Genomic DNA, 15,430 nt, shown 5'->3' with positions numbered 1-15,430 from the left:
TGTAGGTCAGCATCAACAAAATATTTTCACATTTGGAGGAGAAAGTTGGTGACTGAAATTTCGTGAGAAGATCCCACTGCAATGAAAAAAGCCTTTGTTTTAATGATGCCCACCCCAAATATTATATCATGTCAGTGACTCTCTCTCCCCTATTTCATGATAACACAAAACATGCTGCTCTTCTTTAAATTTTCTTGATTTATTTCATTAATTTTGTCTGGTAAGGATCCCAGACTGTGCAGCAGTACTTTAAAAGAGGATGGAAAAGTGTAGTGTAGGTAGTGTAGACAGTTTCTTCAGTAGACCTGTTGCATTTTACAAGTGTTCTGCCAGAAGCCTGCAGTCTTTAGTTTGCCTTCCCAACAACATTTTCTCATTGGTCTTTCCAATTTAAGTTGCTTGTAATTGTAATTCCTAGGTATTTAACTGGATTTATGGCATTTAGATTTAATTGACTGATCGTGTAACCAAAGTTTAATGGATTCCTTTTACCACTCATGTGAGTGACCAATTGGCAATTTTCGCACCATACAGATCTCTTTTTCCAAATGTTTTGCAATTGGTTTTGATCTTCTGATGACTGTACTAGACGATAAAACAACAGCATCATCTGCAGACAACCTAAGACAACTGCTCAGATTTTCTCGTAAATTGTGTATATACATCAGAAACAGCAGAGGGCTGTGACACTATCATGGGGAGTGCCAGAAATCACTTCTGTTTTACTTGATGACTTTCCATCAATTCTTATGAACTGTGACCTCTGTCAGAGGAAATTACGAATTGAGTCAAATAACTAAGATGATATTCCGTAATCACCCAATTTCGCTACAAGCTGCTTGTGTGGTACAGTGTCAAAAGCCTTCTGGACATCTAGAAATACAGAATCAATTTGAAATCCCTTGTCAATAGCACTCAACACTATGTGAGAGTAAGGAGCTATTTGTGTTTCACATGAACTATGTTTTCTAAATATGTGTTGACTGCGCATCAATAGACCATTCCTTCATAATATTTGAGCACAATATATGTTCAAAAATCCTGCTGCATACTGATGTTAATGATATGGGCCTGTAATTTAGTGGATGATTCCTACAGCCTTTCTTGAATATTGGTGTGACCTTTGCTACTTTCCAGTTCTTGAGTATGGATTTTCCGTCAAGCAGGTGGTTGTATATGATTGTTAAGTATGGAGCTATTGCATCAGCATACTCTGACAAGAAACCTAATTGTTTTACAGTCTGGACCAGAAGTGTTGCTTTTATTAAGTGATTGAAGTTGTTTCACTACTGTGAGGATGTCTACGTCTACATTACTCATGTTGGCAGCTGTTCTTGATTCAAATTCTGGAATATTTACTTAGTCTTCTTTGGTGAAGGAATTTCAGACAGCTATGTTTAGTAACTGTGCTTTGGCACCACTGTTGTTGATAGTATTTCCTTTGCTGTTCTGCAGAGAAGGCATTGATTGTGTCTTGTTGCTAGCATACTTTAAACACTACAAGAATCTCTTTGGATTACCTGCCAGGTTTTGGGACTATGTTTTGTTGTGGAAACTATAATAACCATCTCACATTAAAGTCTGCAATAAATTTCAAGCTGCTTTGAAAAATTGCCAGCCTTGGAGATTTTGCATTTGTTTAAATTTGGCATGCTGTTTTTGTTGTTTCTGCAATGATTCAATAAAGTTTACAAAAAAGAATTCAGGTTCGTATTTGGTCCCCATTTATACATAGAATTTACAGCTGAGTTATCAACCTCCCCCCCCCTCCCCCTCCCCTCTTCAAATCATAAAATATCACAGATATCTTGATCAAAAAACTGTGCACAATAGTTGGTAAAAAGCACAGGTCACACCAGTCTATGAGAATGGTTGCAGAGAATCTGAGGACATATTCTGAAGTCACATGTAATGAGGTATCTCATCAAGAATGACTTCATCCACGCTAGCTACCATGGATTCCAAAGACATCACTTATGTGAAACATACCTTGCACTTTTCTCACATGATTTCTGAAAATCATTTGGCTTGCCAGTGCTTATTAACAAAACATCAGTGATCTGACATCAAACCAAATTTGCGATAGGATTCAGGATTTCTTGTAGGGAGGATGCAGCATGTCATTTTACACAGTCATTAACAGATGCAGAAATAACTCCATGCATGCCCCAGGGGAGTGTGTTGGACCCTTGTTGAGTGCTTTATATAAATGACTTAGCAAACAAAAGTAATCTCAGACTTTTTGCAAACAATACATTTATCTACACGAAAGTGCTGTCAGAAAAAAGCTGCACGAAAATCAGATTTTGAAGAGATTACAAATTATTGGAAAGACTGGCAACTCGCTTCAAATGACCATAAATTTGAATTTATGCCCTTCACAAAATGCAGAAACGGAAAATTGTAGCACTGTAATCTCATGAGTCACAATTGGAATCAGACACTTGGGTGAAACAGTCTGTGGGTACGTGAAATGGAATAATCACATAGGCTCAGATGTAGCTAAAGCTGATAGCAGTCCTCAGATCATGGATAGGATATTGGGGAAGTGCTGCCAGTCTACTTAGGAAACTGCTTACACAGTGCTCAAGTGTGTGGAACCCATACCTGATAAGACTGACACGGATATTGAATGCATACAAAGAAGGAAGCACAATTTGTTTGACTCACAGGAGAGCCTCATGGAAATGCATCTGAACTGCCAAACACTTTAAAATAGAGGCACAATTTAAAGGACCAGTATAAAGAGAGGAATATACTAAACCCCTCTGTGTTGTACCCAATGGTGCCATAAAGACAAGATTAGTCTAATCATATTGTGCATTTAAGCGAGCACTTTTCGCACTCTGTACCCAAATGGACTGGTAGGAAACTTAATACTGTACATGGTATTGTACTGTATTGTACTGTATGTTAACCGGGGACCTAGAAACGATGGAGAGGCTCCATCCCCACCGCAGTCGCAGTGGTCCGCAACCCCACGACAACTACCGCAGTCCACTCCACCCCTCCACTGCCCCACACCAAACCCAGGGTTATTGTACAGTTTGGCCCCGGGTGGACCCCCCAGGGAATGTCTCACACCAGACGAGTGTAACCCCTATGTTTGTGTGGTAGAGTAATGGTGGTGTACGTGTACGTGGAGAACTTGTTTGTGCAGCAATCACCGACATAGTGTAACTGAGGGGGAATAAGGGGAACCAGCCCGCATTCACCGAGGCAGATGGAAAACTGCCTAAAAACCATCCACAGACTGGCCGGTTCACCAGACCTCGACACAAATCTGCCAGGCGGATTCGTGCCGGGGATCAGGCGCTCCTTCCCACCCGGAAAGCCATGCATTAACCGGATGGCCAACTGGGCAGGCTACCATACATGGTACTACAGAATGTTCCCTTTTCCACACAATTCCATAAATCAAAATGAGTGGTTGTAGCTGCAGACAGTTTTAGGTTGGTTGGGTTTTCTTAAAACTGATACTTTATAAACAAAACAATTATATAGAAAAAATATGCAGTTGACTGATTCCACTGTGGAATGCCTACCAACGTAACAGAAACAAAACTTCATTGATACCAATGCCATATTTGTGAAAGGCTGAAAGTAACAATAAAAAATGGGAGAACTCGCTTTGCAGCACCAAATTCTCTCTTTTCAGGAAACTCTCTCCTGGCGTGGTTAGCTGAATTATAGTGCAAGTTCACCTTAAATATTACAAAAACTAATAATGTATTTCATTATTTATGAAACACCAGTTTCTCACAAAGTATCAGTATCAGTACATCATACATACCTTGGACAATGTACAGTACTTCGCTGTGAAACATTTCTTCCATCACTCTCCATGGTGACATACTGTTGCACAGTCTCTCGTGTGTATTTGGGGTCAGAAGTTACATGGTCCTTGTAATATGCAGTGAAAGAACAAAGTAATGCAGTGTGTTACACCACTCATAAGGAAGGGGAACGTTTGTCAACAGACCTGGATCAATTCTTATCATGTTAAAACAGCCATAATAATGGTTACCAGCTCCAGTTTGCCAGTAGAAAGAAATTGTTTGTTAACATTAACTGTACTCTTCTCTTCAATCTCTTCCATCACCACTGCCTCTAGCTTGCTAATAGCACCCTAAACTTAACCCTGCTGCTTATTAGTTACATGTGCACACACTTACCTGAAACACTTACGTAAACAAAATTCTATATAACTGCTCAGCTATGTTTCACATGCTGGAAGAATTGTTCTATAGATCGCTGTGAATCACAAATAGATATCAACAATATTTACTGCTAGACATCATAAACTGCACCTAGAGGCCCATGGCTTGCCTACTAAGTGCAGATGGTCTGCCAGCCTACTTCTGAATTTCGTAAACTCCAAGAAACTCATGAAATTGTTCAAATATTGAGACACTTATTTGTAATTCTTTCTTGTATTCAGCCTTGGATTTGTCAAGCATACTATTATTCTCATGATGTGGCAAAAAATTCCATAACCTCTTAATTTAGAAGCAGTGTAATGAAGTTGGCCGACCTTTAATTCTCTCTGCATACTTCAAATGGTTCATATGGCTCTGAGCACCATGGAATTTAACTTTCTGCATACTTCCTTCTGCCTTCTGAAAATTGTACAAAACTTATCATATCGCCTTTATCTTACAAAACATGAAGTGCAGGCCAAGTGAACAAAACAATATTATTTGCCAAGAAAGTTACAGTGCTCTAACTTTTTCTAGGCTAACTGTGGTTCACTGGCTTCTTGGTGTAGTCTCTGTGATGTGCATGGGTGGGACAAAGATAAAAAAGTTATAGAATAAAACTCTTTTTTCCTATAAATAAAAATACCTTATAACACCATCTTGAGCCTGAATATCACACAAGAGACACAATCTCAAAGTGAAAATGCCACCCATGAGAAAACAGACAGTTATGGACCAGTATATTACAAAAAATAAGCTCAAAGAAAGTTACAACAACACACTTGGTTAAATTTCAAGCCATCAAATGCAGCAACAAGGCAGTTATTAATGGGCAGATGGATGAAAAAGGACGGAAAAAAGTGGAAATTGCGAACATTTCAACAGAAGAAGGGCAGGAACCCACATACAGTGAACCAGCAAGCCATATGTCAAACATCATGAATGCCATCCCTGGAAAACATCAGGATTTTTTTCCACTAAGTACACAAACTCAAATAAATGAGGTAAGTGGTCAGGCAAGAAATGATTTACTCCCTGTACATAATTTGAAATTACTCCATCAAAATGTTCAGTAACTCTCAAATAAACTAAATGAAATAGAAATAATGTTAAATGACCTAAAATATATTTCTGTACTGTCTTTACAGAACACTGGCTCAAACAAGATATGTTGGAGCAAACACACATTCCTCAGTTCAAACCTGCAAGCATGTTTTGTAGGAAAATATTAAGTCATGGGGGGTACTTGTGTATTTATTAGAGAAAATGTTGAATTCAATAGTGTAACTAAACACCATAAACTGTCCTTTGATAAAGATGTGGAACATTCTATAGCCGAACTACCGAGGCAAAATACAATTATTATTTTTGTATACAGATCACCAGATGGAAACAAAAAAGTGTTTTACAATTGCATGGGGGATCTCTTGGAAGAAATTCACTCTCCCAAGAAGAATATAAATATATGTGGCAACTTTAATATTGATTTCTCGAAATCCAATAATTTCAGAGATGACAATTTAAATCTACTACAATCATTCAACATCAGTGCAACAGTAACTGAACTAACTCAAGAAACACCAATCTCTGCATCTATTATTGATCAGATCTTGATAAATAGTGCAAATATGCCTATAACATACAAGTTGTAAACACAGGTTTCAGTGATCACAATGCTCAAATTTTTGAAAAAGAATATTTCAGGACACTCAATTCCCAGTAGAATACAACACACTGTAAGGAATTTCAGTACAAAAAATGTGGAATATTTTTGTTCACTCCTGAAGGGTGGAAGCTGGAAAGATGTAAATGACTGTAATGATACCAGTGAGAAATATGATAAGTTAATGGCTACATTCAAACATTTTTTAATGGCTTTTCCCAAGAAAATACCTACATCTAATTCTACTCAAAAAAATTTTAATGGCTTTTCCCAAGAAAATACCTACATCTAATTCTACTCAAAAGACAATCAAGTGGATTACAAAAGTGATAAGGATATCATGTCAAAATAAAAGGAGATTGTATGAGTACTCCTAGGAGAATACTAACTTGACTTTATTACATATTTCAAAAGATACAAGAGAATACTAACACTGAGTTATTTATAAAAAGAATATAAAATGACTAAATATTGTATAATTCCAAAAATAAAACTAAAGCAACCTGGCAAATTATAAGGAAAGAAATGGGCACCAGGCCAGTTAATCACAGTAATATAGAGCTGAATATGAATAAAAATAAACTAATTGATCCCAAACATGTAGCTAGTACTTTCAACAATTATTTCTCTAACATAGCACAGCAGTTAATAAATACACACCTTGACAAACAGCCAGCCAGTCATTCAGATCAAAAAATTCATCCAAACACATTATTCATGTATCCAGCAACACCCAAGGAACTGTCCAGAATCCTAAAAGAATTACCTAATAAATATTCAGTGGGTGTTGTTGAGAAACCAGATGCTATTATTAAAGTTAGTGCAACATTTCTTGTGGAACCACTAACAGACATAATAAATTCATCTTTTGAGAGTAGTGTGTTTCCAAATAATCTAAAAACTGTAAAAGTAACACATTTGCATAAGAAGGATGCAAAAAGTGATATTATTAATTATAGGCCAGTTTCAGTATTGTCAGGCTTCAGCAAAATTATGGAAAAAATGTTCCTTAGGAGATTAACAGTTTTCTTAAATAAAGAGAGGCTAATAAGCAACTCCCAACATGGGTTCAGAGCTGGGAAGTCAATGCAGACAGCAAATTTTGTCTTCTTAAATAATATTAAAGTCTGTGGATGATAAGCAACATGTACAGTATCTGGGATCTTTCTGGATCCAAGTAAAGCCTTCAGTGTTATTCATCGTGGCATTCTCTTGGGTAAATTAAGTAACTGTGGGATTAGAGGCCAGTCTGAAAGCGAGCTCCTGTCGTTCCTCAGTAATCATAAGCAGATTACAGAAATAAAACACAAAGATAGTGAAACACAAAAAATTTCTAGTTTTTACGGTGATGAGGAGAAAATAAAGTATGGAGTCCCACAAGGGTTAGTTTTGGGACTTGTCCTATTTCTGCTCTACATAAATGACTTGGCTCATAAAATACATGATGGAACCACTGTACTCTTTGAGATGACACTAATATTCTAATTAAATCACAGAATGAGGAAAATCTGCAGGAGGCTGCAATATCAGTTATGCATACCGTAGTGCACTGTTTCAGACCAATAGGCTCATCATAAATTCTGAAAAAGCTGTGGCAGTTAACTTTCACACCACGCACAACCTCTAGTCAGCAAACCCTGTTTTCACTATCGAAGAAAAAAATGTGTTGAAGGTCAGTCATACAAAATTTCTAGGCATTCATGTCCAGGCAGAGCTAAAGTGGAAGGTGCACCTACACAATTTAGAGACTGAATTCATTAACAGCATTGTTAGGATCCTCACTCAGAATACAAGCTGCTCACCAGTGCTGACAATGTACCATTGTAACATACTGTCGCTACTTATGTACGCAATAATTTTTTGGGGGAATTCTACAAAAACATTTAAAATACAGAAAATGATTATCAGGGTGATAAAAAAAGCTAAATGCAAGAATTCCTGTAGACTATATTTTAAAACTCAAAATACTGCTGCTGCCTTGCTTGCACATACACAAAATACTAATTTTCACAAACAGGAGTATCTTAAAAAAAGGAAAATCTCTTCAGACACAACTATGATATACACACATATGAAACTAGTCAGAAGATGAACCTACAAATGAACACAGTAAATACAAACTTATGCAAAAGAGGAGTGTATCATATTGGAACTATGTTATATAACTATTTGCCTTCTTTCATAAAATGCATACCAACATTAAATGTGTTTAAAATAAAGTTAAAACAGTTCTTGCGTGACCACTGCTTCTATTCTTTGTGTGAATTTATGGAACATCATAACAAGTAAACCTTATTTACAAAATTTTTCCAATTGTCAATTCATAATATAGTTCACATTGTGCTTATCATGTCACCTTATCACTTAATAACTGCTATTATAACATACAGAAGCAATGTAGTACACCAGCCTACATTATTATGCATTTTGATTATGTCAACAATGCAGTCAAAATGACTACTGTATTGTAAATTAACTACTTTACCACTGTCCTATATCACACATACAAACAATGTACTAAAATGATTCTTGGACAAATAAACAAATTTAAGTACTAAAATTATGGAGAGAGAGAGAGAGAGAGAATTATCTGAATTACCTATTGTAGCTAAGGAAGGGCTATTTTTATTTGTTTTTGGTTATAAAAAATTACTGATAAATGTGGAAGACTGGAATAAGGCCTGTTGATAGCTTTAGATGAATATTTATCGTTTTACAATCAGCAGAGACTAAAATAAAATTCAATCTCTACAGTGGTATTGTGAGCCGTGTACGCCTGGGTGATGTTGACTTGACAACACCAAATGGTGACGATGAAACTGTGCAGTTGATCGATGTTGACAAGGTAACCCCACATCCCTTGTACCAACCACGAAGCAGGTTCCATGATGTGGCTGTCCTGCATCTAAGCACACCAGCCAAACTTAGCTCACGTGTTCGTCCTGCTTGCTTGAATTCATTAACGCAGTTGCCAACAAATCGAGTAATTATTGCAGGATTTGGAGCAGAAAGCAGTCGATCAACAGAATTTGGTAAGTTAAAAAAGTATTTAAAGTGCCACTTTTCTGCAAGAATATTATTGTAAGAGGATGGCATTTAAAAAAGTTAAAACAATTTGTTTCTATTCAGAAAGCATCTTTGTGATCTACTTTTGAGTGTATTATTTGTTACTGAAATATAAACTTCTCTCGTTACCTACAGTCACCTAGTGGAAATCCAATGCAAATATTTCTTTAAATTTTGTGGTACATGTCTCCTGTATCTTTTCAAAGGCTTTCCCTATTTCATGTGCATTTTCTTCACTTCGTTTATAAATATAGACACTGACACCCATTACTATTTATTCTAAAAAGTATAGATCTGTATCATGTATTTGCATTTGTTAGAAAACATACATACATCCATAAAATATAGAAATTATACTATATCTTATTTGTATGTGACAAATGATATTCACCTTCAGCTACTGAAGTAGCAGAAGGTGGGAAGATGAAAAGTTATTTGTTCTCCTATGCCAACCTCTTTGTCTCAAAGGACGACATGCACCTAACCTCCTCACTTAATTTGTTTTGTACATCCAACTTCTGTCTTCCCCTACAGTTTTTAACCTCTACAATTCTTGCAAGTAACATGGTAAGCTATCCCTTAATGGCTTACATAAATCGTATTACCATGTTCTTCCTTCTTGTCAATGTTTCCTGCAGGTTCCACTCCTCACTGATTCTGCAGAGAACCTCCTTGTTTCTTATCTTATCCCTCCTTCCCAACATCCTCCTGTAGCAATCATCTCAAATGCTGTGTTTCTATTCTTTTTTTGTTTGTCCCACAGTCCATGATCCATAAATAGATGCTGTGCTCAAAACAAATGTTCTCAGAAATTTCTTCCTCAAATAGAGTCATATGTTGGACACTGGTAGGCATCTTTTTGTGAGTAATGCCCTCTTTGCCTGTGCTAATCTGCCTCTTATATCCTCTGTGCTTTTTATGTTGTGTAATTTAGCCCCCAGTTTTGAAAAGTTTACCGCCAATCACATTTCTGCTACTCGTCATTATTTTCATTTTTCTTAGACTTTCTCTCAATCTGTATTCTGTACTCATTAGACTGTTTATTCCATCCAACATGTCCTGTAATTCTTATTCAATTTTACTGATGATAGCAATGTTATCAGCAAATATTATCATTGATATCCTTTCAGCCTGATTTTTAATCCCACTTTTGTACCTTTCCTTTATTTCTATTTAGTCATTTATATTTATTTATTTATTTGTTGATGTAGCGCCCATTTTATCACATTAACGATGCAACACTTGTAAAAATAGAAGCCAGTATAAAAATTTATAATTTACTTTAATATACAAAATATAAGCACATCTAAGTTGTAATATTATGTTTAGAATGCTAGCTTCCTTATAAACACAACTTGATGGATTGTAAAAAAAAACACTATTGTATTTACATGTACAAAATAAGTCTATGGACATACATATAGACGAACGATGCGTAGCTGAAAAGTTACTGCTACATATTGACTGATTTTACTGAAGTAAGAAATATGCTACTTAAATTTGTATAAGAATGCAGAATTTGATGTCTACGTAGAAGGGTAACTACACACATCAATTAACAGGGAGTACATTTGTAAAAGGAGTTTAATTTTTCCTAGGAATACTTTGACAGATATAAATTTCTGAATACAGAAAACATGAGGCAGAACCCACAGATCTGAGTAATATTCCAAAATCCATTAATGCTGTTGTAGTTGTGGATTATTAGTAGAACTTTCAGCTCTCTTTTAAATGCATTAAAGCTTGGTATTCCTTTGATGTTATCTGGCAATGCACTGAAGAGAATTTTTGGTTTATGTAATACACTGTATTGGTATATTGATTTTGTGAAAGTAACTTCTATTCCTTGTTTCATAATTGTGGGCCTCACTGAACGATGTTGAAAACTCATGAGTCGTAATGGAATAGATACTCTCAAATATAAATTTAGATTGAAGGATAATAATTTTAATTTTTTAAGAATGCCTGTATATGATTCTTTGAAAGGAACACCTTTTATTAATCTTACATCTTTCTTCTGAAATATAAATTACTGTTTTACACATGTGCTATTCTGTCATTGTTGCTTCGATGCATACATTGAACAACAGTGGCAAAAGACTGCAACCCTATCTTACAACCTTTCAAATCTGAGCACTCTGTTCTTGGTCTTCCATTCTTATTTTTACCTCTAGGTTCTGGGATGTATCGTACACTGTCCATCTTTAATTGTAACTTACACCTACAAGGTGTGTTCAAAAAGTAAGGTGACTTTATATTTTTATGAAAAAATATTTATTTATTCATGTTGTTCCCCTCACATACACTACACTTGTGCCAATGCTTCTTCCAATCCTTGAAGCACTTCTCACAAGCACTTTTTGGTATAGCCTTGAGTACTTCCAGTGATGCAGTTTTTATTTACTCAATCGCTGAATCTTTGTCCTTTCATAGGTCTCTTCAGTTTTCGGAACAGGAAAACATTGCAGGGGGACAAATCTGGTGAATATAGTGACTCAGGCATGATTGTGGTGTTGTTTTTGGCCAAAAAATTTCTCACAAGCAATGATGAATGAGCAGGTGCATTGTCGTGATGCAAAAGCAATGAATTGTTTTTCCACAATTCCTGAGGTGTTTTGCATATCGCTTCTCATAAACGGCACATAACATCAGGGTAATACTCATTGACCGAATGACCTTGAGGCAAAAAGTCATGATGCACTACATCTCAGTAACTGAAAAAAAAAAAACAGTGACTAAAACTTTGACATTTGATCGAACTTGGCATGCTTTTTTTCGGTCTCGACTCTCTGGGATGCTTCCATTGGGATGATTGGGCTTTGGTTTTGACGTCATAACCATAAACCCATCTTTCGTCACAAGTTATGACCCGTTTGAGCTAATCATGATCATCATTGGCGTCATTCAAGAGTTCTTGAGTGATGCTCATGAGACGCTTCTTCTGATCAAAATTGAGAAGTTTTGGAACAAACTTCACTGACACATGTCTCATGCCTAAAACATCCAAAAAAATTGCATGACACGAGCCAACTAATATGCCAACATCCTCAGCAACTTCTCTTATGGTAATTCGATGATTTTCCAAAACGATTTTCTTCACAGCTTCAATATTATCATCTGTTGTTGATGTACTGGAGCATCCAGAGCGAGGTTCGTCATTGGCATCTTCTCGGCCATTGTGAAAGAGCTTGTACCACTTGTAAACTTTTTTTTAATAACTTTGAGCAGACTCACCGTATGCCATTGTCAACATGTAAAGTGTTTTAGAGCACTTGATTCCATTTTTCACACAAAATTTGATGCAGATTCTTTGTTCCATTTTTTATAATAATTGAAAATTGCTGAGCACACTAAAACACTTCTAAACTTTCTATCTGTCAAAAACAAAGTATGCTGTACACTTGAAACTGTGAACATATGTTTGGAACATATGTACCAACATACCAAAAAAAAGATCAATAATCGAATTATGTTGGCCATACAGTTTGAAAAGTAACCTTACTTCTTGAACAGCCCTTGTATTTTTCTGAGATATTTAGCCATCTTGCACTATTTTAAATTGTCACACATTTTCTAGGTCAACAAATAGTATGAGTTCATCTTGATTTTTCTTAAGTCTTGGTCCTATTATCAAGTGCAGCATCAGAACCGCCTTCACCTTTCCTAAAGTCAAACTGATCATCACGTAACAGATGCTCAGTTTTGTTTTCCATTCATCTAGACAGCTTTGTTCATAAAATGCTTTTGTCATTGGCTGAACTAACAAAGAGGCTCACCGTTAAGACATTAGTAAATGAAATCAGTTTCTTGGATATTGAGACAATCGGAGAATCTCTTATCAAGTTGGAATGAGGTTTCAAACAGGTTGACAATGTTGATGGCATTTCACATAAGTGATAATGTTACTCCCAAATACTCATTAAATAATTCTGCCATGTTGATGAAGAGATTTGATTCATGAGTCCTTTAGCTGTATCTGAATAATTGGTGAAGCAGCTGAGAATGAACTATTTGGTCATGTGTACAACTTACTCAAAAATTATTGCTCGAGATTTAAATAATAGACCTTATACTTCATGCAGCTTGTTTTTATATCATTCAGACTACTGATCATCTAGTGTGTCAACAACATTGTACCATTTAAATTAATTTATTTTAATTTAATATAAATTTTTATTTATATTATTTAATTAATTTAATTCAGTATTAATTTTCATTGTTATAAATACTTTACATGGATCATTAAATAACATTGAAGTCTAGAAATGTTTACATTATTGTAAACTTACAGTTGATTGATAAATAGACTTTATAGCTTTTTATTATCTTTATCACTGAGATGATATTAGTTGATGTAGCCTACAGCTCATACATTTCTATATATTTAAACAACAGGGCATAAGGTCCTGCTAATATAGGTTGATTTTTAAAAAATACATGCTTTAAAATTTGTAATTCATTTTGTCTAAGTTATACTCACTCACTTTCTTTCATACAGGCACAGCACGCTATGTGGATGTTACTGAAATACCTGCATTACAGTGCCAAAAAGCACTCCCACAACTGACTCGCATAGGTGTCAAAGTTAATGAGTCACTGATATGCGCTGCAGATGAAGCTGGTGGCCGTGACTCTTGCAGGGTAAGATGGCTCTCATAAATGCAGTCATGCTTTCGTTCATCCTTCGAAAACATATGTTGTTTCATTGATCACCTCATGAAGTAAATTTTGTGTGTGTGTGTGTGTGTGGGGGGGGATGTGGGTGGGGGGGCGGTGGTGAGGGGGGGTGGGGGTATGGGGGTGGGTGTGGGCGGGGGGGTGGGGTGGGGGGGTGCGCGCATGCACACGCACACAAACACACCAGGAGATGTGTAAACCTAAATGTAATTAATCAAGTGATTTATGAAATGGATGGGTTAATAATTTGGTCATATAATTTACTTTGAGGATTCCCAGTCTGTTGCTTTATGTCTTTGGACAGGCTCAAGAGACCTATTGTGAATATTTTTGGAATTAACTATGTTAATGCCATTATAAACTTCATGTCAAAATAAGTATTATGGATGCAAATTTATAAAAGCTTTTTGATTGTATTTATGTACAGTATATCTCAAGATGTGGGTTTGCTAAAAAGTATTAAAATCAGAAGTGAATAGCATACAATAAATTCATAAATGAAAAAGAGGGAAAATATCCAAAATAGTTCCATCAGTTTCCCATAATGACATGGCATTTTCAACAGTTTATGAAAGAGCAGTTAGCATGGAGTAAAAATGGAGAGAGATTTGCACATTGACAAAATAAGATAATTTATGAAATATTAGAAGCTTCTGCATTTAGTTATAGAATAAAGTAGTCCAAAACTGCTCCATCGGGATCTGACCAAATTCTAGATTTAAGGGTTTTGACGCTGTTGTACTGTAAATCGAGAAACACATAACAGATCAAGGGGTAATGAGCCACTTACATTTCATTTTCACAAATGATAATTTATTTCAGGATTTGGAAAACTGAACATATTTTTCATTACATTTTGTTTCAGGGTGATTCTGGAGGCCCCCTTCAAGTTCGGCTTGACAAACCTCACTGTCAGTTCAGTGTTGCTGGATTAAGTTCTTTTGGACCAGTGTTCTGTGGGGAGCCAGGTGTACCTTCCGTGTATACTAGCATTGCTGAATACTTAGAGTGGATAGAGTCTGTTGTTTGGCCTTAAATATTGGGTATCAGTGTAAGAGATGAAAGTATTATTCAGATATGAAAAGTGGTACTCAGCACTGCAGACAACTCTTGACAGTTTACTATGCAGTGTATTTAATGAACTGCAGATGAATAGGGTGGAGTGTTAAAAGTATTGTTGGAAGACAGTAAAAATGCAAATGTTGCATCTAGGACTTGGAATTTAGTAAGCAAAAAACCTCTGTCAGATTTTCAATTTCGGCTCATACTTATTTTTGCAGCCCATTTCTACACTGCCATTTCCATTTCAATTTTTACAGTTTTATGGTGACTACAGCAAACACTAAATAAAATTTATGAGATAGAGAATGTTTACAAGAAGCAAAGTAGATACTAATGCAGTGGTTTCGGAAGTTATAAAGCGTTTTTTATTGTGCAACCATGATATTTCTATCACATTGTTTTACCAGTTATTACAATTTTGTAACTTAATTAAAAACTATTGTAAATGGTGAATGTGAATTTCTAAATAAAGGAGCTGAATCCCCCATCTTTTTTATTGTGACTTTCCACCTATTTGTTATTGTTTGAAACTGCCAACAGTTTATTTTGCACAGCAAGAAGTTGCATTATACCTGCAACCTAAAATGTCGGCTGGGCCATTGTAAAATTTTCTTCCATGTCATTTGGATTGACTGAGGGGGATAATTAATAATTTTGAAAATCAGATAGACCCCCAGTTTGAGGATGATTCTTGATGGAACAATTAACCACAGCACATGAAATGGATTTACATTAGTGAGAGAGGTATGAACGGGTTATGTCC

General features: G+C 35.9%; 1 protein-coding gene across 1 annotated transcript in view; it reads left to right on the top strand.

Annotated features, from left to right (window-relative positions):
• The window catches only part of LOC126200905 (serine protease snake-like), an 88,096-nt gene extending 73,252 nt beyond the window's left edge, over window positions 1–14,844 (top strand). Inside the window, exons 5-7 of the mRNA XM_049936745.1 lie at window positions 8,617–8,894; window positions 13,427–13,569; window positions 14,471–14,844. Of these exons, the coding sequence (XP_049792702.1) occupies window positions 8,617–8,894; window positions 13,427–13,569; window positions 14,471–14,641 (592 nt within the window). The 3' untranslated portion in view covers window positions 14,642–14,844. The remainder of the gene's footprint in view (window positions 1–8,616; window positions 8,895–13,426; window positions 13,570–14,470) is intronic.
• Window positions 14,845–15,430: the final 586 nt, after the last annotated feature.

The sequence above is a fragment of the Schistocerca nitens genome, chromosome 1 (genome assembly GCF_023898315.1).
Source record: "Schistocerca nitens isolate TAMUIC-IGC-003100 chromosome 1, iqSchNite1.1, whole genome shotgun sequence".
NCBI classification, from domain to species: Eukaryota; Metazoa; Arthropoda; class Insecta; order Orthoptera; family Acrididae; genus Schistocerca; species Schistocerca nitens.
The sequence above is the reverse complement of the archived record's forward strand: the minus strand, read 5'-3'. Positions and strand labels throughout refer to the sequence as shown.